The sequence below is a fragment of the Leopardus geoffroyi genome, chromosome E2, assembly GCF_018350155.1.
Source record: "Leopardus geoffroyi isolate Oge1 chromosome E2, O.geoffroyi_Oge1_pat1.0, whole genome shotgun sequence".
Classification (NCBI taxonomy): domain Eukaryota; kingdom Metazoa; phylum Chordata; class Mammalia; order Carnivora; family Felidae; genus Leopardus; species Leopardus geoffroyi.
In genome coordinates, this window is record NC_059335.1 from 61749932 (window position 1) to 61777840 (window position 27909).

General features: G+C 52.0%; 1 protein-coding gene across 1 annotated transcript; it reads left to right on the forward strand.

Moving 5' to 3' along the window:
- Positions 1 to 24: 24 nt before the first annotated feature.
- LOC123577815 (AFG3-like protein 1) lies at positions 25 to 27897 on the forward strand. Its single transcript, XM_045440105.1, is given in 8 exon segments — positions 25 to 193; positions 6656 to 7213; positions 10185 to 10362; positions 23810 to 23899; positions 25328 to 25435; positions 26237 to 26396; positions 26399 to 26430; positions 26526 to 27897. Coding segments are annotated over 6 exon segments (696 nt in total). The 5' UTR covers positions 25 to 193; positions 6656 to 7213; positions 10185 to 10260; the 3' UTR covers positions 26730 to 27897.
- The last annotated feature ends 12 nt before the right edge of the window (positions 27898 to 27909 follow it).

Sequence of the window (27909 nt, forward strand, 5' to 3'; positions counted from 1 at the left end):
GGGTGTGGCGCCTCTCTGGCTTTGTTGCTGTTCTGCGCGTGCGCGCGCCCCAGCAGCGCGGGGGCGGGGGCGGGGGCGGGGAGTGTCTCACGCGCTCCGGGCGGCGGCCGAGCGGTCTGGGCCGTGCGGCGGTGGCCCAGGAGGCGGCGGGACGGTCAGGGCAGGCGTGAGAGCCCTCGGAACAGCCCGGCAGGTGAGCGGGGAGGTTCTGCCCGCAGGTGTCGGGAGGCGGGGGCGCGGGCTCCGCTCGACGCCTTGGTGACGCCGCCCGGTTGCGCCGGCTGTTGCGGGGTAGGGGTCCGGGGGATCGGACTAGAGGGGCCTGGCTGCGGCCACCACCACATCCCCAGCCGGCGGCCCTGTCCCCGCGGCTGAGGTGGCCGTCCCTTGCCCTCCGCGTCCCTGCCCTTCTCCTCGCGGCTTCTTGCCGCCGTCTGAATTTCCCGCCGCCTCCCGGGCCCTGCGCAGTGCTGGCTCCCTCCTCTGCCGCCTCGGTCCCCTCTCCAAAGAGCCCCCACGTGGAGCGATTTGCGTTCGAGTCACGAGTCCCTGCAAACCTACAGCATCTCCTCGGGCACCTCGCTTCGACGGCGAGCCCGTTTCCTCCTGGGCCTGGAGGTAATGCTTGCTGTAGCCCAGAGTTGCTCTCTGAGCCGGATGTGATGCTGCACGTGGAAGAGTTGTGCTGGCTGTTAGTGTTTCTCACGTGTGGAGCCCGGTTTCACCACGTTCATAGCAGCTAGTACTGCTGCCAGCCTTCCGTGCTGAGGGCTTTACACGAACCCTCTCATTTGAGTCCTAAACCCTTCCTGCACGAAAGCGCTGCCATAACCCTCTTTATAGAAGAGAAAATGTGAGAGCAAAACTGGCCACTTGCAGTTCAGGGCCATCTCGCTCCAGTGCCTTCACTTTTAGGTATTTCTGGGTTGTACGCCTTTCCTCTGGTTAAATACTATCAAATGGGATTCCGTGTTGTTGTTTTTTTTAAATGTTTTTTTAAATTCAGTTTTGAGAGACAGAGTGTGAGCAGGGGAGGGGCAGAGAGAGAGACGGAGACACAGAATCCGAAGCAGGCTCCAGGCTCCGAGCTGTCAGCATACAGCCTGACTGGGGGCTCAAACCCAGGAACTGCAAGGTCATTACCTGAGCCGAAGTCGGAAGCTTAACCGACTGAGCCACCCAGGCGCCCCCTAGGATTCCGTATTTTAAGGTTCTGTTTCTGTATTGGTTGATACATCCCAGGGCGCAGTGATCACATTGGCTTAATTTTTTCTCCTGCACAAATGTGAGGTTTCTGATTTTTGGTCCAAGAAAGGCATCTTGGTTTCCAGACAGTAGTGAAGGAGGAAGAAGGATTCCGTGGATTTACCTCCTGTCTTGTCTTCAGGAATGAGCTTTTCCCTCCCATCCCTATTCATTTTGGAGATGGTACAAGTGAGCTCCATTTCTGGAACTATCGATGAAAGCAGAGCCTTTCGCCTGGGACGTTTCAGCATTGCAGAGGCTGTTCTGGTTGTTAACACGTGGTGGAAGTCAGTAATTGATACAGCTGTGTCCTGGGTCACTGAACCTCCGTGGCCTCAGTGGTTTCAGTTACGAAGGAAGTTGGATGATCTTTGAGGGTTTTTTCCCCCAGACTGAGTTGTTCATCTGTTGAGAGTCAAGAAGTGAACACAGGCAGGGCTCTGTCCCTCGGCTGCTCTCCTTGGATTTGTAGGCTGGGGGGGGGGGGCCTGCCAAAGCTGGAGAGGCGTCACAGTGTAGTCAAAAGTACCCTATCAGTTAACACTCATCAAGGGAGGCTTATGTTCTGGAGGCTTCCATGCAGTTATTTTCTCATTCAGTGATCTTGCCGCACCATCCCTGCTGTGCAAGGAGGAGAACGAGACAAGCAGAACAAGGGAAGTAGAAAAGGAAGAGAAGGGAATGGAGAGGCATAAATGCCATGTCAGTGTGGGTGGGATAGTTGAGTGCTGAAGGAAGGGAGCTGTCACCAGATTGAAGAGCCACTGCCTGGCGGGCTTGTGTCTGCGTGAGTCTGAGACACCAGGGTAACCTGGCTGATGATCTGACGGGAAAAAAAGGACAGTGGCCCTTTGCCTGTTGAAGGGTCTTACTGTGCCCAGCCCCACATCTTGGCATTGCGTATGCTCATCACAGCCAAACACCAGTAACAGACTGTGTCTCTGAGAACTGCCTCTGACCTAACGTGGTTCCCTAACCCATGTCAGAAGAAGATTAAGTCATGAACTGAAATAAAGGAATTGGGAGTTTTATCAACTTCTGGAGGCCTGAAGCACAGTACTTAGCACTTCTAGGGCTGTAGGCCGCCAGCCCTGCTCTGTTTGGCGTGGAGCTGCAGAAACCCTGGGAGGCTTGGTTTCCCCTCATACGCCTCCGGCTCCCAGTTGCCTTCAGGCACTCACTTACCTCTCTCAACTTTTCCACCTCTGCAGGGGGCGCGGTCACACCTACTTTTTTAGGGCGGATGGGGAGGATTGGAGGAGGTGACAGAGGAGCACCTACCCAGCAGGTGCACCACCTTCTGTGCTCCTTCGTCTAAACTTCCTGTTGCAGTAAAATGCCTTTGTGATGTCTTCATGGTCTCATGATGCCTCCACTTCAGCCTCTGGTCCTTTGTGCGGGCTGAATCGGCTTCATTCACGGTGTGGAAGTTCTCGTAGCCTCATCACCCTTCCTGGTGCATGCATCTCCTTGCTGAGCTTCCCCGTTTGGGTTTCTCCCTGGTTTTAATACCTTTCTTGTAGCTTACCTTACTTGTGAGTCCACTTTGGCTTTTGATAGGGATGTTTGAATAATTTGGCTTACTAGCAAGTTAATAACCATTGGCAACGAATTTACCGTGGGGAATGGCCTGCCTCATCATGAGGGACAGCATGGTTGAAATAACACGGGCGTTGTCACCTGTATATCTCTTTTCATTATAATAGAATATTGGGGATGATCCAAATCTTTGCTTATGTTGGTTTTTTTTTTTTTTAATATAACCAATATTGGGTTCTTGACTGCACTTAGATTTTGTTGTCTGAATATGGTGGCTTTTCTTGAGCTTATTTTTGTTCTAATGGCTTTTGACATATAATAGTGAAAAATCTAATCGTCTTTGGTCTTGTGCTTAACTGGTGTTAAATACTGTTAGCTTATGGTGAAAACTGGCATTTTCTTCTTTGAGGACTGAAGAAAATACAGGATCTGGAAGAGCACTTGCTTTCTTTGGCCTGACAAAAATACTAATCCTTGCTTGATCAAAGATAAATTATAGTATCCTTTGCTTTTAAAATTTTATGTGGCTTAATCTTAGAATCATGTTTGTTTTTGAGGCTGTAATAGTTTCAGTGGCCAAAATTGTCTCAGGCAAGAAATGGTTAGGGAATTGGTGGGGGTGGGAGTGGAGGCATTGACAGCAATAGCTGTGAAAATTCTTTATGTGTTTCTGCAGTGAATTTAGTTCCTGTGTATCCTGTTTGAATCCTATTTTAATGGGACATTTAAGCGGATAAGCAAAGGCAGCAAGCTAGCCCTTTAGCCCACATCCGGGTCCCTTCCCACCTGTAATGCCGCCATGAGAAAATGGCCCATCACATGGCAGAAGGTGTTCATCTTCTCTCACTTTTCAATGCCTCCAGGGGACCTGCTTTCAGCAGCTGCTTTCAGCAGCTCTTCGGGGAAGACTGACGTCATTTTCTTAGCGGCTGTGTTCAAAACCACCCAAAGGCACCCATCTTTCTTCTACCATCATTAGCATAACGTTACGAGAACCAAGTGAGGCTTCCTCAGTGTCTCCCCTGGAGTGGGGGAACCAGGGGACAGGGTGTGTGTTGACTCAGGATGCGCTGTGCCTCCCTTTTCTAGTTTCCATATTGAGCCTTACTTCAGTCTTCCCCTTTCTGGGTCACTGCAGCCTGTCTTTATGGTTTTGATAGGACAGTGAAGGAGAAACTCTCATAAGAAAGTTTCTAGGCGAATCTTTTGGGATGCATGAGAACAAACCTTTGTTTCTACATATCTGAGTGACAGCCAGGCTGAGCCTCATGTTTGGGAAGCACAACAGAGATGATGTGCAGACTGCAGTTAGCTTGGAGCATATCCGCCTCTCACAGTGGACTGTAGGACTGTGCTCAGTGTCCCCTTGGTCACCCTGTACGTGAGGCTTGTAGGTGCATGTTGATCGCATCAAGCAAGGAGTCAGGGCAGAAAACTGGTTTCTCTCGTACTCTCTTTCCTCGTCTTACAGGATGGTTGCTTATGTGAGTGTGGTCTGTTCTTTTAAAAATTTTTTTTTTTTAACGTTTATTTATTTTTGAGACAGAGAGAAACAGAGCATGAATGGGGGAGGGGCAGAGAGAGAGGGAGACACAGAATCTGAAACAGGCTCCAGGCTCTGAGCGGTCAGCACAGAGCCCGACGCGGGGCTCGAACTCACGGACCGCGAGATCATGACCTGAGCCGAAGTCGGCCGCTCAACCGACTGAGCCACCCAGGCGCCCCGGTCTGTGCTTTTCAAGTACCAGAACCTCATCATTTTGTCCCTAAGGGTTTGAGGAATTCTTTAGAAGAAACAGAGACTTAGAAAAAGCAGCAACTGCAAGAAAAGGTACAAGGGTCAATTTGACATTTTAATGGACCGAGCCACCTAGGTGTCCCTCAATTTAATGTTTTAAAACCGTGAGAGTTTTGCATTTTTAAGGCCTTCGCTACTTTTGGGGTTAATCTCCTTGGGAGGTGACAAGCAGGCAGCCCGTGCACGTGTGGTGTTGGCCTTCTCTTTCCTTTGCTTGTCGTGCTCATCGCTTCTAAGTCACCCCCTTCCTTATTCAGATCCGAAGCCTCACAGTTTGGTGATGTGGATTGGTGAAGTGGGTATTTATCAGGTGTGGTTCTCCTGTGGAACGTCTTCTGCTCAGTTACCTGTAAGTGAGGAATAGGAGGAGGCCCATAGAAGCATGTTGGGAGGTGTGTTTACATGCTTTACAAATATAGCAGTTGGTTTTTTGCAACGTTATCGTTTATGCAAATTTTTACTCTATCCTGTAATATGTTTGTCTGTTTCCGGGTCACCTAGGCCTTGGGCCTCCATGGCTTTGATTTGGGGTTATTGGAGTGGTGTGCATGTGACGGGGCAGGACTGTGGCTTTGTTTGTCCTGCGACTTTTTGGGCTTCTTGCTTAGGCCCTTCCATTTCCTGTTGCCTGGCTGTGGAGAAACATGGCCACGGATGGATCGCTGCCTTAGAAGCCTCTGTGAGAGCACCTTTCCCTTACTCAGGGGAACGATTGTTTCCCTAAGTTTTGGGTTAGTTTCCCAGGTTCTTAGGAACACATGCATTCTTGTGTGGCACCTCTGTGACTTCATTTCTGGTCACAAATGTTTGGGTGGGTGGTGGGGGGGGGGTGGTTTCCCCACCATGCAGTTCTGGGACACCAGCTGGGTGTCCTACAGTTTAACCCACTTCTGACACCATGTACCTGGAGTCAGCACCAGATTCCACAGGTTCAGGGCTCCGTCCTGAAAGACTGCCTCCGCCTCCCACTCCCTGCCTTCAGATGCTGTTCCACTTCCAGATTGTCACCTGTGCTTCTGACTGACTGGCTGTAAATCAGGTTTCCATGACCCCCTCTCCTTGGGTTCATTGAATTTGCTAGAGCTGCTCACAAACTCGGGAAACCAGTGTACTTACTAGATTACCAGTAGTTCATTACAGAGGATGTTAAAGGATATGAATGAACAGCTAGATGAAGAAATATGTAGGGCAAGGTCTGGTGGATTCCCTGGTGTAGGAGCTTTCTGTCCCCTTGGGGTTTAGCACAGAATATGGGTACTTTCTTGTCTACCAATCTAAAAGCTCTCCAAACCCTGCCCCTTTGGGTTTATATGGAGGCTTTGTTGCATAGGCATGTGATTGATTGAATCATTGGCTGCTGTGATTAATTCGACTTCCAGCTCTTCTCCCCTCCCCTCCCCCCTTCTCCCCTCCCCTCCTCCTTCTCCCCTCCCCTCCCCCCTTCTCCCTTCCCCTCCCCCCTTCTCCCCCAGAGTCAGGGGTGGGGCTGAAACTTCTAACCTTCTAATCACTTGGTTGCTTCTCCTAGCAACCTGCCTCCATCCTTAAGGGTTTTCCAACAGTCACATCATTGACACAAACTCAAGTGTGGTTGAAAGAGGCTGGTTATGAATAACCAAAGACAGACACCTTTACCACCTAGGAAATTCCAAGGGTTGTTAAAGCTCTGTACCAGGAGGACCAAATGTATACTTCTTATAAATCGAACATCATACAAGTCAAACAAAGCTAAGTGCCTGGCAGACACCGTGATAACAATTATTCGTTTTTGTTTCTCCCCCTTGTCTTTTTGTGTGTGCTAAAGCACCTCTTGGAAATTTTAACTGGAAATTGTACTTGATGGAGTTACATGGGGAGGGGAGAGTGTTTCTTTGGGTGTGCCTAGCTTTCTAGGACTGTTCAAGCCTCCTGATCCTCAGAGCGTACTTGGAGGAACCCTAGGTGGGCATGTCCTGAATCAGAGCCATCTCTCCCAACACATACTTTGCACCCGACAGAATGGTGGGACAGGGGTGCTTATGGGGCTGGATTTGTGTACTCTGAACTGCTTTGTATTTTACGTGTGTGTTGCAGGAAGAGGCTTGCAAGGCTGGATTCGGTCATCTAGTTTGTGGGTCACAGTGTTCTGAGAAGGGGTATCGTGTCCCAAGTGCCAGCTGTTTAACAGTAATGCCCCCTGGATCGTGCCTGGTATGTATGTTCCATTCACTGGTGATTACCTGGAGATTTTAAGAAATTGTTTTAAATTTCCATCTTGTCTGGAAATGTCTGGGGTTGGTATGGTCTAGTAGTCTTTTCCACTCTAACCTGTGTCCTGAGCTGGGAGGGGCACAGCAGGCTTTTCTCCTGCACTTCTGGACAAAATACTTACGTTTCAGCTCTGCTCAGCCTCTTCCTGTCCTGCTCCCTGTTTACCTCCAGAAGGCACCAGTGTTAGGAAGATTGTATGTTAGAAGGCATTTTTTTGTTCTCTGAAGCCTCTTTCTCTAGGAAGTTGTAATTATTATTACCTGGTGTCAGATTCTGTTTTCTCTTAGGAACTGGTGAGCCAAAGGATGTTGGGGCTGGAACAGAGGAGGCAGGAGAAGAGGAAAGCAGGGTGACTTTGCCTGGTGGAGCTGGCTGCAGAAGGTGTGTGTGCATCCGAGGACTAGACCCCACGGGGCCCATCACGTACCCAGGGGGCCGGTCACGCTCATAGACCCCACGTGGCCCATCACGCCCCCAGGGGCCGGTCACGCTCATAGACCCCACGAGGCCCATCAGGTACCCAGGGGGCCGGTCACGGTCATAGACCCCACGTGGCCCATCACGCCCCCAGGGGGCCGGTCACGCTCATAGACCCCACGAGGCCCATCAGGTACCCAGGGGGCCGGTCACGCTCATAGAACCCACGAGGCCCATCAGGTACCCGTGGGGCCGGTCACTGCTGTGCTTAGGCTTTGTGCAGTCGCTCAGCTTGTTCTTGGAGCAAGCTGATTCAAAGATTCTAAGAAACAAACTTAAAATTACGACAACGTGGAGATTTCCATCTGAATTTTAAAAGACCCAGATAAGAGATAACCCCAGAAGTGTTGGCTCTTTGTGGGTCTTCTGCCTCTCCCAGGTCTTCTGCCTCTCCCAGGTGCTTTGCTGAAGCTCCTGTGTTTGTTGTATTTACATGTGCCAAGCGGAGGCCTTTCCTCCCAGGGACCCCGGCTTTGGCTTCACCACACACACAGCGTGGTGGAGTGTGAGGAGGGAGCATTTGATGATGTCTCTCATAATATCTGATAAAAGAAGTCGCTGTTTCATGAAGGAAACCACCCTCGTTTAACCGTAAAATGTGTTCTCTTGTCCCACGGGGTGGGGGGGGGGGGGTGGGCATTCCCCTGGGACAAGCAGGGTTTCTGCAATCTTGCTGTTTTGGGGGCAGGTGTTGCTATGGGATTTTTCTACATCTATTTTCGAGATCCTGGGAAGGAAATCACCCGGAAGCACTTCATGCAGTATTACTTGGTGAGGGGTCTAGTGAGGGGACTTCCAGTCTGTCCACCCAGGAAGGAGCTGGTACCTATGGCGGCGTGCCCACCCCTGTGGTCTGCAAGCTCTGATCCTGAGCATCCCAGCCTTGGGGTGTAGACAAGACCAGTTTTACTTTTCCCAGTAGCTCCCTCACTGAACGCTGTCATGCCCACATTCTTGCTGGGTGGAGGTCCCTGTAACATCATGGCCTAACTTCATCATTGATTAGCTTCTGCTCCTAAGACCTAATTCTGTTTTTCTGTAAACTCCGATCTTCTGTCTGATGGAAAACTTTTCCCCTAGTGTAGTCCTACCCTGACCCTGAGCAGGGTGGGCCAGCACTGTCCACCCCAGGCTTTGTGCTGTGCTCGCAGGGTCCTCCCTGGCTTGTCCTTCTGAGTGCTGAAGTCAGGTGGAGTGCTCCTCCAGCTTAAGTGTAAACTCAGGTAGGAGCAGAGGACTTGCTCCCCCTCCGCCCATCGCCCTAAACAACACACAGTTAAGATCCGGACTTCCATCTGTGTGATGATGTTTGTAGAAAACCATTGTTTCCCCCCAGGGTCTGTAGCTGAGGCCTTTGTTGTCTGCCTGCACGTCTGTCCTCAGAGAGGCCCTTGCTCCCTGCTGGGTGGGGGAATGGCGGCTGCCTCTCCTCTCTCCCAAGGATCTGCCTCCTGCTGGGGAGGAGGGGTGAGACAGGGGTCCTCCTGTGTCTGCATTCTGGACAGATTCCAGAGTTCCCTCAAGGTCTGGCACCGCTGACAGTGACGTGTTTGTTCTGAGGCACAGCCTAGAGTACTGAACGGGGACGTGTTCCCTCCCTGGCTCACCTCACTCAGCGCTGCGCTCAGCCCCCGTGGTGCACAGGGGACGGGCAGCCTCTCCCCAGGCTCAGACCAGAGACCTGATCTTCCTCACTCAGAGGAACGTTCAGGTTGGCTGGAAAAGTCCAGCATGTGAGTGCTGCACCGTCTCCCAGCTCCTCCGCAGCTGTTGTGAGATCACCCGATGACGTCTTAGGGTGTCACAGAAGTAAGCAAGCTGAAGCGCGGCCCTCCCTGAGCGCCTCATGCATTTGGGAATAAAAAAAACCCACAGTGTCCGGAAACTTAAGTAGCAAACTTTGTTGTAAAATAGCTTTGTTACTTCTCCTAACTAAAATTAGGAGGACGTTTCCTTCCAATTTTTAAAATGAGGAGAAAGTATATTTGCAAAAAATATTTGGGAAGTAAATAAGAATGTAAAGAAGGGAGTTCCTGGCCTGCTCTGAGCACGGTTACACAGGCGGGCGCTGGTCTACACCCTGCCCCTTGGGCTTCACCGTGGTGAGCTGTGTACCCAGGTGGTAGTGTAATTGTGTCGGAGAAAGCAAGACTGGCCAGCCGGGCGGTGATCCAAAAAGTAAGAGATTGAAACATGATGGGGGCTGTAAGGATGTCCCAAGCTCTTGCCTCTTTAATGTGAGAGTGGGTGGAGTCTCTGGGGTCTCTGTTGCAGAAAAGCTGGGGTGTTCGGCTGCTCTGAGGCGTTTCTTTAACGAGCATTAGGCTGCACTATGGAAGCATTGAGCTTTGTGGGGTGGTCATAAGATGCCCCGGTTGGGAACACGTCCTCATCACACAACCCCGAGTCTTTATTTACTTTCCAGAAGGAGCATTGTTGTAGTGATCTGAGATGCTGTCGAGAGCAGATGGATGGCAGAAGGAACCAGGGCACACCCCTGAACTGTGTCTTTGAAGAGCTTCCCAGAGGAGCATGTCTGCGTGCAGATGGTTGGGTCCAGAGGCACCAACAGCTTGTGGGCCTTGGGGATTACGTTTTCATTCTCCCTGGCACTGTTTTCTTGTGGCACCTGCAGCTGGGTGGACAGAATGTTCCCGAATCAGCTCTGTATCTTAGGACTGCCCTGTAGTCAGTGTAAGACTGTTGTTTGTGTGCCTTCTGGATTTCCAAGGCAGTGTGGAATCTTAGTGCCTGGATGTACCAACTTTTAACTCCTGTTGCTGAATTGGTTTCTGTTTATTAGAATGGAGATAGGTTCATACCCCAGGCTGAAAGTATTCATGTGAGTAGAAAAACAAACGGATCTGTTCTGCAGAGCGTAGGCTGAGGTAGAGCCACAGTCTGGGTCTGTGGAGCACGTCCGAGCACAGAAGCACGTGGTTTGCTGCCGAATGCCCTGCTCTGCAGGTCTGGCGTTCTTTCTCCGAGGTGGACCGGCTGGAGGTTGTGAACAGTTTGTGCGTGGCGTTCCTGCTCCTGGACGGCATCTGAGGCGAGGGGTAAGTTCAAGGCTGAGTGTTCCTCCGTAGGGTTTTTTTTTAATGTAGAGTGTAGGGGCACCTGGGTGGCTCAGTTGGTTAAGCATCCGACTCTTTATTTCAGCCCAGGCTGTGAACTCATGGGTTCTTGCGTTTGGGCCCCACGTTGGGCTCTGTGATAGTTTGGAGCCTGCTTGGGATTCTCGGTCTCCCTCTCTCTCTGCCCCTCCCCTGGTGCATGCTTTCTCTTTCTCTCTCTCTCTCCCCCCCCCCTTCCTCTCTCTTTCAAAAATAAATAAATAAACTTTAAAAAAGAATTGAAAAAGTAAAGTGTAGTTTTCTGTGTGTGTGTGTGTGTGTGTGTGTGTGTTTTCAAAAACATGCCTCTCTTGGTTTCACTACCCAACAGCGGAGGTTTCAGTTAAGAGGGTTTTCACAATTCTGCCCTGGCAAATGCTACCTCCCGTGATTAATAACCCATGTTAAGGGGATCGTTTACCACATCGGTGTGTAGCAATAGCAGTGTTCCAAGTAGAACAGAATCCCTGTGTAGGGCTCTTTCTTAAAATTTTTAAACAATTTTCATTTATTTTTGAGAGAGAGAGAGAGAGAGAGAACGTAAGTGGGGGAGAGGCAGAGAGAGAGACACACACAGAATCCGAAACAGGCTGCAGGCTCTGAGCTGTCAGCACAGAGCCCGACGTGGGCTTTGAACTCCTGAACCATGAGATCACGACCAGAGCCGAAGTCCGATGCTTAACTGACTGAGCCACCCAGGCACCCCACACCCGCCTAGTGTAGGACTCTTAACCGTGACTCAGTTTTGTCAAGTAACATGTAAGAACCATGATCTGAGAGCTGGGAGGAGAGAATAGCATGGGGACACAAAGAAGGAACAGACCTTCGCAGTTGTGGGAGCTTCTTAGACTTTCATCCAAGACCCAAAGCCTGTGGTTTTGTGAGGCCAGACCCAGGCTTTGCTGGAGGAGCACCGGGGGGGGGGGGGTGGTGGTGGCTGGAGGGGGAGCCCAAAGCTGCTCTTGAATCTTGGTCTCTGCAGAAGTTTGTATGGTTTAACATCAGCAGTGTTGACACCTTTGAGCGGAACTTGGAGACTGCTCACTGGGAACTGGGCATTGAACTCCCCCAACCAGACGGCAGTGGTCTGTGCCACCGAGAGCGACGGGTGAATGTCGGGCTCCAGTCTGGAGTCTGTGGTTCTGAGTACAGAACAGTTCAGTGTTTGATCAGTTTTGGAGGGGCGCCTGGGTGGTTCAGTCAGTTAAGTGCTCGACTCTTGGTTTTGGCTCAGGTCATGATCTGGCGGTTTGTGGGTTTGAGCCCCTTGTTGGGCTGTGTGCTGACAGTGTGGAGCCTGCTTGGGATCCTCTGTCTCTCTCCTTCTCTGCCCCTCCCCAGCTCACTCTCTCTCTCTCTCTCTTTCAAAATAAATAAATAAAAACTTAAAAAAATTTTTTTACCAGTTTTGAAATGTGCTTCCTTTGAGCATATTATAGGCGTCTGCTAACTTACTATGTATGGTAAAATGAATAAATAAATTCTGTTTTCATGGAGGAAAGAATCGGTGAAATATTTAGGCAGGCGGTCCTTAAGAAATCGTATAATAGGGCTCAACTGTGAGGGGGCTGTGCTGGGTCTGCTGGGGTCCGTCCTCCTCACCCCCAATTTCAGGTGTCTGGGCAGACAGACGTGTGTGGGGTGAGAGGCTCAGGATTGGGGAAGGCTGGATGCTGTGTCCAGGCTCTGACGTGTTTTTAAAAGATACTGCTCCCTTGTGTAGCGTCAGTCTGCTCTTCACAGCCTTTCTCCCGAGGGAACTGATAAGTGGTTTTCTTGGATCTTCTAGGTTTCCCTTGCGAAGCCTGGTGTCCGCCCTTCTCCTAGTGGGCATCTTCTTCTGTGCTGTGAGGAGGGGGCCCGATGGGGGCTGGGCGTGGCAGGCGAGGACGGGGGCCGCCTCTTCAGTGCTGGGGAGACACCTGCCAGGGTCTTAAAGTGCAGTGTCAACGTGCGGTTTGCGGACGTAGCTGGTTGGGAAGAGGCCAGGTTGGAGATGATGGAGTTTGTGAATTTCCTGAAGAATCCCAAGCAATGTCAGGACTTAGGAGCCCAAATTCCAAAGGTATTGATTTCAGAAAACATGATAACGCCCTGAGCTCCAGGTCACAGTCAGAGATCACCATGGGTCAGTGTGGACAGATACGGGACAATTGAGCATTTTCTAGAGATTGTGCATTTTATTAATCATGGGAAGTAGCATTTGCCAGGGCAGAATTGTGAAGATCCTCTTAACTGAAACCTCTGTGAGTTTACTTTTTTGAACTATGAGCTCGTGCAATTATAGGAACAGTCCCATACCCAACTGAAGTGTGTTTGTGTTCACTTGAAGCACAAACGTTATTGGCTTTTCATTTAGAGGCCAGTCTGTCCGTCTCGTTTGGTTCCAGTGATCAGAATCTTTTGTTAAATGTCCTGCATAAACCACACGTTACCTACAGTTTTGTTCTCTAAATGAAGTGAGAACTTAAGCAGAGCAGTCTGAGTGTAGAACCGTGTATTTTCTTATGACATTTTTCTTAGTTTTCTTTCCTACTCAGTTTGACATTTTTTTTAGCTGTTTGCCTTTATTGCTTTATTTTCCAAAGCTTTCAACTTAGTTTTTGAAGAAACAGCCTTTTTTTATTCCTGTTTTTTTTTTTTTAGTTCACACAATGTTAAATTACATAATTAAAATAGAAGTACAGCTTGCATGAACAGGTTTGGGATCAGATACAGCTGCCTTGTGGTGAGCCCTTGACCCTGCTCTGGACAGAGGGGTGGGGTGGGTGTGGGTCAGGGTTGTTGTGCAGCCATTGTGATTCTGGCTGCTGTGTGTTTCTGCTGGTGCCTCTTTGTGTCATGGACCCTTTGATGGCTTGACAGACTGCGAGTCCTTTTCCCAGAATGATTTGCACCTTAAAGGGAATGGAGTCACAGACCCTTCAGTCATCCCCGGGCTATGTGGACCAGGCTAAGAGCGCCTAGTGTAGACCGCTCTTTGGACACAGACCCTTGTAGGAACCCTTGCTTTCTCCAGCTCCTCCCCGTAGTGTGGCCGCCACTAGACAGTTTCTTCTGAGCAACAGCAACAGGTGACAGACCGCTGTGAGCCTGGGGACTAGAAGGTAGGAGGTGCTGTCCTGTCTTACAGGCTGGGGAGTGTTTGCTGGAAAGCATGTGTGTGCGACAGAGGTGCAGCTCGCCCTGGTCCTCCCTACTGGAGATTTGCCAGCACCCGGCCCAGCTGCTGGTCCCCTCGGCTTTATGGCTTTGCGGTTGGGTGCCGCAGGGGGTGCCTCTCTTTGCTTCTTAGGATGTCCAGCTGCTTGTACGTACTTGCAAAGTGGGTGTGATAAGCGGTGTGGCGGTCAGGTCACCAAGAAGGGCCTCTCACCTGGAGTGCGACCCTCCAGCAGTGTGTGGGCTTGAGGGAGGCGTCTCTGTCATTCTGTGAGGTGCCGAGGACATCAGGGCCCACATGGGTGTGGGCTCCTCCCGGGCGTAAAGACCTACAGTAGATGTGGACACGTGTACCCCGGACTCTCAGGTGTGCGTGTGGTCACACGACTGGCAGAGATGCATTCGTGGCGCACCGTGACCTTAACCCACGTTCACGGGAACATGGGGCCCAGCACCATGTTGTGGATTTGAGTTTTGGGACTCCTTCTCCCTACCTTTTCGTGAGTACTTTGTTGTTGTTTTTAAAGACTCAAGGAAAAAACACTGGTATGGTCTCCTCTGAGGTAACTAGATGCTAACCCACACCCTTGACTGGAAACGGGGCAGTAGAAATTCCCTGCTTTCAATTTCTTTTCAATTTTCAGGTGTGATGGTAATCCATAAAACGAACACCGAGGTGTGTTACCAGAGTGTGAATTGGTGACACTGTTTTGTAGAGCAGTTTGACGGCACCTGTTAGACATTCAGACCCCTTGACCCAGCAAGCCCTGCCCTCCGGAGCTCTTGTGAAGACACGGCCTGCTTAGGTGGATGGGCTTCCGTGTGTCTGTGGTATTTGAACTTTTTTATGGTGAACATGGTTTAATTTTCTAAGAAAATATTAGAAGGAGAACCTCGGACTAGAAGAATGGGGCATCATCTCATGGGATTCTTGTTAGTGACGCCTGGAAGTCACCTGTTTAAATCAGAAACGGGCCTGTCTTTGGGTCCCATCTGTCCCCTTTAAGAGCCCGGCATCACCTTTCTGTTTCAGGGAGCCATGCCCACTGGTCTCCTGGCACTGGAGCTGCTTCTTGCCACAGCCACTGCGGGCAAGGCCAGTGTGCCTTTCATCACCGTGAATGGGTCAGAGTTCCTGGAAACATTTGTCGGCATTGGGCCAGCAAGGGTAGGTGGGCGCTTGTCCTTGAGTCAGACAGCCCCAGTCTTTGTGTGGACCCGGCAGTGAGCACAGAGCATGCCGCGGATGTTGAGATAAGGGTTGGGTTCCGGAGAAGACAAGAAGAGACTTGGGTTAACAAACACTCATTTTTGTTTTCATACCAGGAGCAAAATAGACTCTCTGTGTGGACTCCTACTTTAGGTTCGTGACATGTTTGCCGTGGCCCAAAGAAACGCTCCTTGTGTCTTGTTCATTGATGATATTGATGCGTTTGGCAGGAAACGAGGCCGAGGGCATTTCGGAAGCCAGAGTGACCGGGAGAACACACTGAACCAGATGCTTGTGGAGGGATGGATGGTGAGTGCCCGCTGCTGCCAGCCGCCGAGAGCAGGCCTGTCCTGTCGGCACTGCCACATCTCGCGTGACCCTCCTCCGGCTGTTGTTTCTGTCAACTCCCTGGGTGAGTGAGCATCCCTGATGGTTCTGTTTGTAGGAAGGCTGCTCTCGGGCAGACTTAATGGAGAAAGCTATGTTAGATCCACAAAAGCCCCCCACTGCCCCTTCCCCACCAGCAGGAGGGGTTAGTGGAGATGGGGTGGTGAGATGAGGAGAGGTGAGGCCCTCCTGGGGGGGTGGACCAGGTAGATGAGGGCTCCCCCACCTCTCCTAGTGTAGGCCCTGGTGCCTGCAGGATGGTGTGGTTGGAGCCTTGCTCCTTCCCCTCTGAACCTCTCTCCTGCTGCCCTTCCTGACGCAGAATCTCATGGGTGTGAGCCCACTCCACGTACCAAAATCTCTCTCTTTCTTTCAGTTCAGACTTTTCCTCAAAGTGATTCCAGCTCAGTGTGTCTGGTAGCTTGTCAGGCGTGCTGATATTTCACTGGAAATGTCTACATGGTGAATGTTTTTCAAATTTGGAGATGCTTTCAGTGGTCCCATGGCAAGTTTTCATCTTCATCTTGGGGCTGCCAAGAGTACCCCAGGTTTGGTGATTCACTAGGAGGACTCCTAGGACCCCATGTGTAGCTGTACCCACGACCACGACTGGTGGCAGACACAGAGCAGAACCCGCACAGGGAAGAGGGTGGTCCGGGGAAGCTGGCTGCAGCTTCCCTCAGGACGTGCTGGAGGCACCGACTTTTCCTGGCATGGAGCTGTGACGACATGTGGGCCTGTAGATGACCAAGGTTTTCAGTGGGGGCTGGTCGTGTGGCACTCTCTGCCCAGTATGTACCAAAATCCCAGCCTCCCGGGAGGAAGGCAGGTGCGCAGCAAAACCACACTGTACAAACAGTTTAGGCCTAGGGAGCCCGTCTTATCAGGGAGCAGTGGAGACCCTCCCCAAATCTCAGGCCCCAGAGCCAGCTGGGGGCCACCTTAGAAGCAGAGCTTGAGAGGCTTACTGTGTTAGATTCTTTCTGCCCAGCCAAGACGTTCCAAAACCCTTTGTTATACCTCATATCCAACCGTGATTCTAACTAGGTTAGTACTCTGTTCTGATGTCTCAAGGGGCTGATGGGAGAGAGCATTCAGGGGGAAAGAGGGTGGGAACACCACCACTTTCTCTGCTGGCGGCCCCTGTTCTCTGCAGTCCTGCCTGCCCTTGACTATTCCAGTTCCCCGGGCCTTGTGAGACCACTAGGGCTGGGTGGATGGAGACCTTGGAAAGTAGCTGGGGCACTGACACCGTGGAGAGTCTCCTTGCTCCCCAGGGGTTGGGGGGTGGCATCGGGTAGTGTCAATCTCTCAGGAACCAGTGATGAGTCAAGATGGAGGTCCACACGTGGGCCCAAGTCCTGGGGGGTCCCAGTTAGCCGGGGAACGTCTGACTACTCTGTGATGGAGACACGTCTCCGCCAGAGCAATGGGGTCTGTGAGAACCGGAGCCAGTGGTGTGCTGTTTGTGTCCTGCCCGTGAAGGGTCAGAGGGAGGGGCCCCAGAGCCAGCCCCGGGCAGGAGCGTTGGCCCCGCTGAATGGCCTCTGTAGTCCGTTTGGAGTGAGCATAGGAAGAGCAGAGCCAGTGCAGGGCGGCTCGGGGAGGCCAGGGTCCCTAGAAGGATGAGCAGGTGTGCAGAAGAGGACAAGGCGTCAGGACCAGAGAGAGGAGGAGAGCTGTCTGGGGATACAGCACTACCCCAGTGGGTGCCAGCCGAGCCCTCTCCTCGGGCGCCCTTGCTTCTCATGTCCAGGGTTCACCTCTTCCACGAACGTTGTGGTGGTGGCTGGCACCAACCGCCCTGACCTCCTTGACCCGGCTCTGATGCATCCTGGCCGGTGTGACTGACTGATTTACATCAGCAAGCCTGCCAGTCACATGGCGCTCAGGTTTGGGGCTTCTTGCCCTTGTGCTAAAGGTTAGGTTGGTTAGATCATTACCTGTGTATTTGGAGGCGATTGCTTTTCTTTTTTTTTTTTTTACTTCTTCCTTTTTAAGTAGGCTCCATGCCCAGTGCAGAGCCGAATGCAAGGGTTGAACTTTTCACCCTGAGAGATCAAGACCAGAGCTGAGGTCAAGAGTCGGGCCGTTAACCGACCGAGCTACCCAGGTGCCCCTGGAGGTGGTTCGTTTGATCAGGGCCCTGCAGTGGTTAATATTAACATTTGGAAAAAGTGGGAGCTCGTGGATGCCCTTGGGTGCTGCTAGTTGCTGTCTCCCGGCAGTCCACTTCTGGGAGTGACAGGTGTGGCTGGGCCTGCAGAAACGTCACTTCAGCCCATCCAGGTGGGAGTGCTGTGACACATCCATGTATTCTGGCGCGGTGTTGTGAAAACGTAGAGGGTAGACAAGAAGAGCTCACCCTCGCCTTTTGCTCTGACAACTGACATCACCTCTTCCCTGGCCCTTTCTGTTTGTGAGAGTGCGTCCGTCCCGCGTGGACTAGCCCTGGCCCTTTCCATTTGTGAGAGCATGTCTGTCCCGTGTGGACTTGCCCTGCTGCCCAGGGTGGTCCTCATCTTGCTCACTGTCGGCTCATGGCCCCGGGAATGCATTTGATGTTAGAGGCAGCACAGTCATGAAGGTGTTTTTATGCGTTCAAGAGCTGAGTGTACTACTAGGGGGCTCGAACTCGCGAACCATGAGATCGTGACCTGAGCCGAAGGCGGACACTTGACCGACTGAGCCACCTGGGTGCCCCTGCCCTGATTAATGATAGTTTTGCTGGATATAGCATTCCTGTTTGACTTTTAAAAATTATTCTTGTCTCACTGCTTTGAATATTTTGTTCCACTGCCTTCATTTTACTATTTCTGATGAGGTGCCAGGCACCAGTGGTCACATTGCTGTTATCCTCTATGTGATGAATCTTTTCTGTTGCTGCTTCAGGATTTCCTCTTTGTCTTTTGCTTTCAACACTTTAATTGTGATGGGTCTCTTGCAACTTCTGGGTTTCGAATTATAGTTAGAAAAGAATCTCTCCTTATTTTCATATTATGGACACATCTTTATCATGTTTATGACTTATTTTTTTTACATTTACGTCTCTGACCCACTTGTACTTTATTCTGATATGTAGCTTGAGATATTGCATAAATTTGATCTTTCTTCAAATAACTATCCTATCATTGCAACACCATTTTTAAATAGTTCATTACTGGGGCGCCTGGGTGGCGCAGTCGGTTAAGCGTCCGACTTCAGCCAGGTCACGATCTCGCGGTCCGTGAGTTCGAGCCCCGCGTCGGGCTCTGGGCTGATGGCTCGGAGCCTGGAGCCTGTTTCCGATTCTGTGTCTCCCTCTCTCTCTGCCCCTCCCCCGTTCATGCTCTGTCTCTCTCTGTCCCCAAAATAAATAAATGTTGAAAAAAATAAATAAATAAATAGTTCATTACTGACGAAGAAACAATGCATTATTTTGACTTTACCCACTGAATGGGAGCCTTTCCAAGGACAAAAGGAATTACAGAGAACATTTCAGATTTTCTTTAGTTGTATCACAGATAGTACTATCAACATTGTTATTTTGAAAGTATTTCATGTAGGGGCGCCTGGGTGGCCCAGTCGGTTTAGTCTCCGACTCCTGGTTTCAGCTCAGGTCACGATCTCACAGTTTGTGAGTTTGAGTCCCTTGTCGGGCTCTGTGCTTATAGCACAGAGCCTGCTTGGGATTCTCTTTCCCTCTCTGCCTCCCCGCCCGCCCCGCCCCCCAGCACTGTCTCTCAAAAAAAAAAAAAAAAAGGAGGTAAGTGTACCTGACCTTTGGGATACTTCATCATTGCTTCCTGGCTCCAAATAACTAAGTGTGAAGCAGGGAAGGTGCCTGGAGTCCCAGGCTGTCCTTGTAGATTTTGCAAAGTGGCTACAGGTGACCCTGCTCTGACCATCTGTGTGTCTCTGTCTTTGTTAGGCCCCGACATCAAAGGCAGATTGTCCATTTTCACAGCCCACCGACACCCACTGAAGTTGGGTGGGAGCCCCCCATAAGGACGCTCGCGGTGCTCCCTTTGGGCTGTCACGGTGCTCCCTCACAGGTGAGTGTTGGCCAGGCCGGGGACGGCCTCGGGTGTTACATGCGCTTGGTAGGTGGTTTCTGGTTGTAGGGTTCAGTGCTGGCATGTGCCCACCTTTGTCTTTGGAACTTTGAATCTGTTGAGAGACATCAAAGGCCTCAGAGATGATTAGCCCCAGAGCTGATTTGTAGCCATCTGAAGTTCTAGTTTAATTCGGCTTAGACTTGGTGAGTTGTTAGTGCAGGGGCCTCCCTAAATGCCCGAGCACAGACCCACCACAGTGAGGAGCCGTTGCTGCATTATACGGTCTTGGGCGTCAGCTCCCAACCTGGGGGCTCCCCTTGCTTTTCTCTTTTCTTTGTAGTTGAAACCAAGATCCTGTACTAGGAAACTGGTTTCCCCACCAGGGTGGTTTAAGCACTGGGAGTTTAGGGTTTTCCCAGGGGGCTTCCTGCCCAGGTCATCGTCTACTCAGCAGCCCTTTGGAAGCCTAATGATGACTGTGATGAGCCCTGCCATCCCCGGAACATTCTCCTGTGCAGCCTTGTCCCCTCCCACTGTTGTGCTGCCATCTGCCATCTCCCTGGTGTTCTGCCCAGTGCGGGGTGAGGGCTGGGGTCAGGTCACACATAGGAGTGCACGTTTGTTGGCTACAGGATGATGAGTGAGGCGTTCTCATCCGACCAGGCTGGTCTGTTTCCTGCAAAGAATGTGCCCTCTGTTCTTCCTCCTTGTGACTCCCATGTCCACTTATACACCAAAGTTAAGAAACTTGAATAGGCCTCCCAGACTCTCGTCCCAGATATACATTAGAGGCTGCCCAGACTCAGCAGGATGACCTAGGACCTCACCAGCCTCCTGCGGCAGCTGCCTCGTCGAACTGCCCTCCTCTCTCAGGCTGGTCACGTGGATTCCGCTGTCCCTGAGAGGCAGACCCAGCCTCTGGGAATGTCGACATCGCAGGGACAGAGAATGGTCTCTCTGTCCTCACACACAGAAGGGGACACAAGAATTCTTAGAGGAAAAGAACTGTTGATACATTTTCAAGAGCCACATAAATAAGTGCAAACTGTGGCGCTCTGTGGTTCTCATATTGTTGAGCCTTCGTCTCCACGTGCGCCTCAGGCCCCTGTGTGGGAGATCCAGTTTTTTCAAAAACCTGGATGTTCCTGGGGCGCGTGGGGGGCTGTCGGTTGAGCGTCCGACTTCGGCTCAGGTCGTGATCTCACAGCTCGTGAGTTTGAGCCCCACGTCAGGCTCTGTGCTGACGGCTCGGAGCCTGGAGCCTGCTTCAGATCTGTGTCTCCCTCTCTCCTCTGCCCCCAACCCACTCACATTCCGTCTCTGTCTCTCTCAAAAGTAAATAAGCATTAAACAAATTAAAAAAAATAAATAAAACCTGAATGTTCCTTGGGAACCTGACGTGTAAAGTTCTCCTTTAACATTTTTGCTCGTTCTTTGCGCTATAATGTAGTAACAAAAGTAAATGAGAAAAAAGACATTTTAAAACTTAGCTAATGATTCAACAAAAGATTACAAAGTATGCACAGAAACAGTCAGTGTGGTTCATTCACAGGAGAAAGAAATGGACAGAAACTGTCCCCAAGGTAGCACAGACATTAGGGTTACTAGAAAAATACTAATGTCACCTGTCTTACAGTTGTGTGCCTATAGAGCCAAAGGGGACCAGAAGAACTGTATGTCTCAACAAAGAGAATATTAGTAAGAAAACAAATTACAAGAAGTAACCAGGTAGAAATTCTGGAGCAGAAAAGTACATGACTGAAATGAAAAGTTCACTAGAGGTCTCAATAGCAGATGTGAGCAGTAGAGGAAAAATATTGGCAAACTTGGAGATAGGCTAATATTGCCCAGTCTGAGGGGCAGGAAGAAAAAGGAATGGAAAATGTACAGAAACTAGGACCAGATGGGACACTACTAACATGCATATTATGGCAGTCCCAGAAGGAGAGGACGGAGGAAAAGGGGCAGTGAGAATATCTGAAGAGATGATGGGTCAGAACTTTCCAAATTGGATAAAAGACAGGAATCTACGTTCCCAAGATGTTCAGTGAATTTCAAGTAGCGATGAACTCTAAGATCCATCGAGACCCATCATCATCTGTTAAAGCCGAAGAGAGGCTTGGAACCAGCAAGAAAGAAAGGATACAGCGTACAAAGGATCATCAGTGAGTCTTGATAACGGATTTCTCCTTGCACACTCGGAAGGGCAGAAGGCAGTGGGGTGACATGTTCCAGGTACTAAAAGAAAAACCCTGTAACAAAGAATTCTGCATCTGGCAAAACTGCCCTTCAGGAAGGAAGGGGAAATTAAGACGTTCCCAGATACTGAAAAGTTGAGGCAATTCATTGTGTTTAGACGTAGCCTACAGGAAATGCTAGAGAGAGTCTTCAGGCTGAAATGAAAGGGTGCTAGCCAGTAACTTGAAGCCATGTGAAGAAATAACAGTGGTGCTGGTAAAGACAAGTGCATAGAACAATAATTACAATTTCTGTGATGGGTATGTAATGTAGAAAGCTGTAATCTGTGACAATAACAAGGTGAAGGTGGAGGGAAGGAGATGTACAGGAGACATTTGTACGGTTATTAAAAGCCAGACATGGAAGAGCTGGTCTTAAAATTCACGTGGCGGGGCGCCTGGGTGGCTCAGTTGGCTAAGTGTCCAACTCTTGATTTCAGCTCAGGTCTTGGCTTCTGGGTCGTGAGCTCAAGCCCTGCGTTGGGCTCCGCACTGGGTATGGAGCCCACTTAACAAAAACAAAAATGAAACCAAATCCTAAGTAAGTAAATAAGTAAATTCACACGGAGCTGCAAAGTGCCCAAGCAGCCAAAACAGTCTCATGAAAGGAGACCGAGTCGGAGGACTCCTACGTCCCTATTTCAGAACTTGCCACAAAGCTCGGTGAACAAAACACGGCCCTGACAAGGCGGACATACTGACAGAGGAAAACTCACGAGTACAGATGCGGCCTGTACCTCTGTGCTTAGTTGATTTCTCTTAAGGTTGTGAAGACCGCTTGATGGGGGAAGGACAGTCTCTTCAAAAAAAATGTGCTAGGACAATGGGATATGCACATACAAAAGAATGAAATTGGACCTTGGCACCAGATATAAAAGTTAACTCAAAGTGGGTAAAAGACCTGAATTTCAGAGCTAAAACTATAAAAGTCTTAGAAGAAAACATGGAAGGCCAGATCTTCATGACTCTGGACTTGGCAGTGGTTCCTTAAATACGATACCAGAAGCACAAGCAACAAGTGGAAAAATAAATCGGACTTCATAAAAATTGAAATCTTTTTTGTGTCAAAGGACATTACTGAGTGAATAAAAAGGCAAGTATAGAGAACAGAGGAAAATATTTGGAACTCATGCGTCTGATGAGGGTCTAGAATCCAGAACATAAAACCCAATCTAAGAATGGGCAAAGGGTTAGAAAAGACATTTTTCCCGAGAAGATAGACAACCGAAAACCACATGACAGAAGGCTGAGTGTCATGATTTATTAGGCAAATGCAAATCTAATGAGGTAGCACTTCCATGCCGCGGACGGCTGTGAAAGACAGAGTTGGCGTGGATGTCGAGGTACAGGACGTCTAATAGGGCTGCTGATGGGAGCGTAAACTGGACTGACTGGGCTTTGGGAGTCAGTTCGGCTGTTCAGAAAGTAAAGTATGGAGCCCTCATATGAGCCAGCAACTCCACGGGTAGGTAGGTATCTACCCCGGAGAGTTGGAAACCTGTCCACACAAAGACGTGTACGTGTGTTCACAGCAATGTTGTTCACACTGGCCAAAGGGTAGAAACACCCCAAACGTCCGTCAGTGCATGAATGGGTAAACAATGGTATGTATGTATAAGGGGATATTATTCAGCCATAAAAGGAAATACTGGCACGTGTTACATTGGGGATGAACCTCCAAATGTTATGTCAAGCGAAAGCAGCCAGGCACAAAAGGCCATGTACTGTGTGATTCCATTCATACGAGAGGTTTATAACAAGTCCGCGGAGACAGAAAATACACGTGTGGTCAGCTAGGGTGGGCCCTGGAATCCCCCACGTCAGGCATAGGGTACCTTATAGATGATGGAAGTGTCTGAAATGAGGGCCGGAGTCGTATGACTTGATAAATTTACTAGAAGTCTTGGAGGTACACCCTTAAACCAAGGTAAACCAAGCGCCAAATTTGGGTTTGGAAACCACCTACGGATCCTGTGAGCCGAGGTAACGCTGGGGCCCCGGGTCAGCCCGCGGAAGGCCCCCCACCGCTCCGGGGCTGCCCAGCTCACCTCTGACGAGCCTTTCAATGGCCTGCTGAGAGTGCTTCTCCTGAACACAAGGACCCAGGTGGCAGGAGGCAATCGGGGCGGCTTCGTGGCCCTGATTAAGATGGGTGGATTTAATGTTGAATAAATTACACCTCGGTAAGTTGCTTAACCAAAAAACTGGCCTGGCCCCAAACTGGTGACTGACAAAGTCGCTGCCTCGCTTAGCTGTGGTCCCTGTCGCAGAGCTCCTCTTGTAATACCCAGTCCCGGGCACTCATGACCAGTTTCTCCTTTCCCGGGTCGGGTGCTGACATTTTGGTGTCTGCCACGAAGCCGCCCCGATTGCCTCCTGCCACCTGGGTCCTTGTGTTCAGGAGAAGCACTGTGAGCAGGCCATTGAAAGGCTCGTCAGAGGTGAGCTGGGCAGCCCCGGAGCGGTGGGGGGCCTTCCGTGGGCTGACCCGGGGCCCCAGCGTTACCTCGGCTCACAGGATCCGTAGGCGATTTTCCAAACCCAAATTTGGCGCTTGGGAATCTGCCAGCAGCCTTCATGCTCTGTCCAGAGCAACGTTTAAAATCTCAGAGAGGTGGGGCCTGCAGGGCCGTGGCTCAGGCCCTGGTTTGGGTGCTAATTGCAGACCGGAGGAGGGGGTTCCCGGAGAGCTCCCTCACGGAAGCCACAAGGACAGCCCTCTGAAGGTGGGTGCTGGAGTGTGTGCTTCAGCGCGGGCGATGGCTGCCTGGCCTCCTGGCTTCAGCTCAGCAGCTCGGGAACTGCAGTCGGCGGGTAGGGATCTTGGGGAGCTATGGCTGGCAGTGGGAGGGGCTCGCTACCAGGAAGGCAAGGGCACTGAGCTGCAGCTACGGCCACAGGCCGCCTCCAGGGAGGGGAAGTCCTTGTGATGCAGGGGGCCCCTGAGAACAAGAATGAGTGTCCGATTGTTACATGGTTGGCCCCAGGTGTCAGGTGCCAGGCACTTCCCAGGCGTGTCCCAGTCTCCCCCAGGTTCCACACAAGGCACCTGAAAGCAGACAAAGCAGACCCCTGGGGGGCATCTGAGAGCCCCTGGGGGGGAGGGGCGCTCTGGAAGACTCCTGCTTTCCCAGCGACCCCCAGACCCCCACGCCTCACCTTGCTGGTGGGTGGAGCTGGGCACCTTGGACCCCACCCTCGCGCACAGCTCAGTCAGGGCTGCGTGGTTACTGAAACCTGACTGAGGTTTGAAGGTAGGTAGCACAGGAGAACATCCTCGCACAAAAAAGTTTAAGGCTAGAACTTAAGGGACGGAGATCAGGGAGGTGCCCAGGTAGCCAGCGGCTGCCCTTCCTGCGTCGTCAGCCCCACAGCCGTGAGAACCAGTGCTACTTTGCTTTGTGTGTATCTTCTCAGTAAAGCGTGACACGTACGGAAGGGTGGGGAGTATTGGGTAGCTTCTGGAGAGTTGTCTTGGCAGCTCGGGTGAGCCGTTGGTGCCTTTGTACTGCTAGCCGCCTGTAAGCTACCGTGTGGGAGGCATTGGGAACCACTCCTTGTCTCCATGCTTCCTGTGTCACTTAGCTGAGCCACCGAGCATAGCTAATCACATTGGCTGAAAATGGGCCACCTAAAGCAGTCTGCTGCGTGCAAAGTGGATGAGTGGGACACATTCTTTGGAGGTGGGGAGGCAGGGCTTCTGCAGAGCAGAAGGCAGCATCGTGTCTGGGGGAGGGACAGGCACCAAACTAGGCCTGAGCCGTGTGTGTGGAGGCAGAGGCTCTGACCAGCCCCCAGCGTTCCCTGAGTGGAGGGTGGGGATTTGGCGCCCACTTCCCAGATGTCCGTTTGTCCTCTGCCTCTCGCAGGCCTGGCAACTTGACATGGAGGCCTTGAGAGGAAGACACAGGTCCTGCAGCCCAGCGAGAAGGCGACCGTGCCGGACCGTGGCCCACCACGAGGCTGGGTGTGCAGTGGTAGGCTGGGTCCTGGGGTGCGCGGACCCTTTGCCGAGGGTCGGTCTCTCCGCCCGTAGCCTCCAGGCCTGGGCGTTTGCCTTACCCGGGTGGCTTTGTGTGGCCTGTGGTTATGCGGGCACAGTGCGTGTCACAGTGGCAGCACTTTCACTTGTCGAGGAATTAATTTAGGTCTAGAATTTGGTCCAAAAGATTCCTTGGGGGGTGGGTGGCAGGGAGGAGGAGTGGAGTCTGGATGCCAGCCACCTGACACCCAAGAGGTTTGATACTAAATTTCCCTCACTTCTAAGCCTTGGACCTGGCTCTTCGGGAGCTACTTTGGGGTGGGTAGGGTGGAGGTTGTTTGCATGCTAATCTTTGGGGTGACCCTACGCAGACCTGCTAATTCTGGGCAGGGCCCAAGAGGCTCCTCTCCTCCCACGCCCTTGTGACCGATGGTCACAGTAGGGCAAGTTGGTCTGGGGTGGGACCTGGATGGGGCAGGAGCTCTGTGTGCGGAGTGACCGGGCCACCTCCTGCCTGTGTCTTACAGGTGTCCATCATCCCCCCGGGGCTCGGGGCTCGGCTCTGCCCAACTCGCCCAGGGAGCAGTGTCTACACGCAGGAGCAGTTCTCTGACCACATGTGCACGATGCTGGGGGGCAGGGTGGCTGAGCAGCTGTCTTTTTTTTTGGGGGGGGGGTCACAGGTCAGGGGCCCAGGGTGACTTGAGGAAGGCCACCCAGAGCGCCTATGCTCAGGTAAAGGGCAGGGACCCCTGCAGGGTGGGATCCAGCCAGGTTCACCCCCAGCTCCTTCCAGATTGTGCAGTTTGGGATGAGCGAAAAGCCGGACCACGTGTCCTTCGACTTTCCCCGACCAGGCGAGATGCTGGTGGAGAAGCCGGCTAGTGAGGCCGCCGCCCAGCTCACTGAGGAGGGGGTGCGGTGCCTGTCGGCTCCCCCTGTGAGCAGGTCCCGGCCCCGCTGACCGGCTGCTGAGAGCAGGTGGAGGAGGTGAGTGGGGCAGGTCCTGGCTTGGGTTTGGGGCTTGCCTTCGCAGCGCCTGCTGTCCTGGGAGCGGCTGAGTGACAGGCAGCGGTGATTTCTAGGCGGGCAAGCGGCTGCCGGAGAAGGGCAGACATGGTGAGTTGCTGGGGCGCCGGCCCTTTGCGGAGAAGCCTGCCTACAAGGAGTTTGTGAAAGGCGCCAGCAGCCTGGAGGAGGACACCTCCCTTCCTGAGGGGCTGACGGCCTGGAACCAGGGGCGGGAGGAGGGGGCTGCAAAGCGCTGCGTGCAAGAGAGCCCAGCTTAGCAACCCTGGCTTTGAAAGCTGCTGCCAGCATCACTGGGAAACACCTTAAAACCTGATAAGGGCAAACGAGCATTTTGGATACCTAGAGGATGGGGTCCCGAGTCAGAGGGGCGGGCCGTGAGCCGTAACTCCCCTGCCCCACAGGAAGCAGAAGGCACGCCTCTTCCTGGTGGAGCCTTGAGTTTAGACCTTCATGGGCCTCCCTTGAGGGGTGGGGGGTGATGGGTGGATTTGGTGGGGACAGGTGTGAGTGCTGGTGTCCTTAATCGCCCCAAGGAGCAGAGGCTTTTGGCTCAGTTCGGAAATTTCACGGTTTAGTGAAGTGGCAGAATTAAGGGAAAAAGCAGCCAGTTACCAAGGGAAAGTGTTGGGTTTGGGTTGGTGGAAGGCCTGCCAGTGGTTCTGAAGGAAACGCCACACTTCCCACAGGTGCGTGGTTGGGGGGAGGGTCGTGGAGCCATGGGGGGCCCCGAAGCCCACCCCGCCCCCGGCACCTGGGTGCTGCTCTGAGCTCTCGGGAGGCAGTCTCTCCGCCGAGGCCAGCACCCATTCTCAGGGCAGACAGCTTTACTGACCAGGGTGTGTCTGGATTGAAGGCCCTTCTCCAGCTGGCCGTGTTCCCTGTGACCCCCTTTTGTTAGAATCACAGAGAGGGAGGGTCTGGACCGAGCTGGGGACCTGTGGGTTGTGTGCAGAGACTCCTGCTGTCGCTGCCCCCGGTAACCCTCTTCCTGGTGTTTGGGCGGCTGCCAGACGAGAGGAAGGCCAATTCTGGCTTGTGAGCTCTAGGCCTCTGTTGCCTTAGATTGTCTGGTTGGTCTGAGAGCGCGGCAAGGGCCCAGCCCGGGGAGCTGGGGTCAGGACTGGAAGCCTGGGGTCAGTGGCAGCATCCCTGCTTGCCTCCCAGAGTCCTCGGCACCGCGACAGGAAAGGGGTGTCAGCCGCTGCCTCTCAGGGGGCGGGTGGATGTCTGGGACCCCCGTGACACCTGCTTGCCTCCCAGCTGTTGCTCACGGCACCCCGGGGGTGGGGGTGGGGCGTCTCCACTTGCCACACGTGATCTCTGTTCTCTGCTTGGTCAAGACCAGACGCTGGGATTTGGTTTAAAAATTTCCGAATCATTTGTTGTGTTTGCTTCAAAAATAGAATTTCCAAGTTGGGACAGGCACTTTCCGTTTTG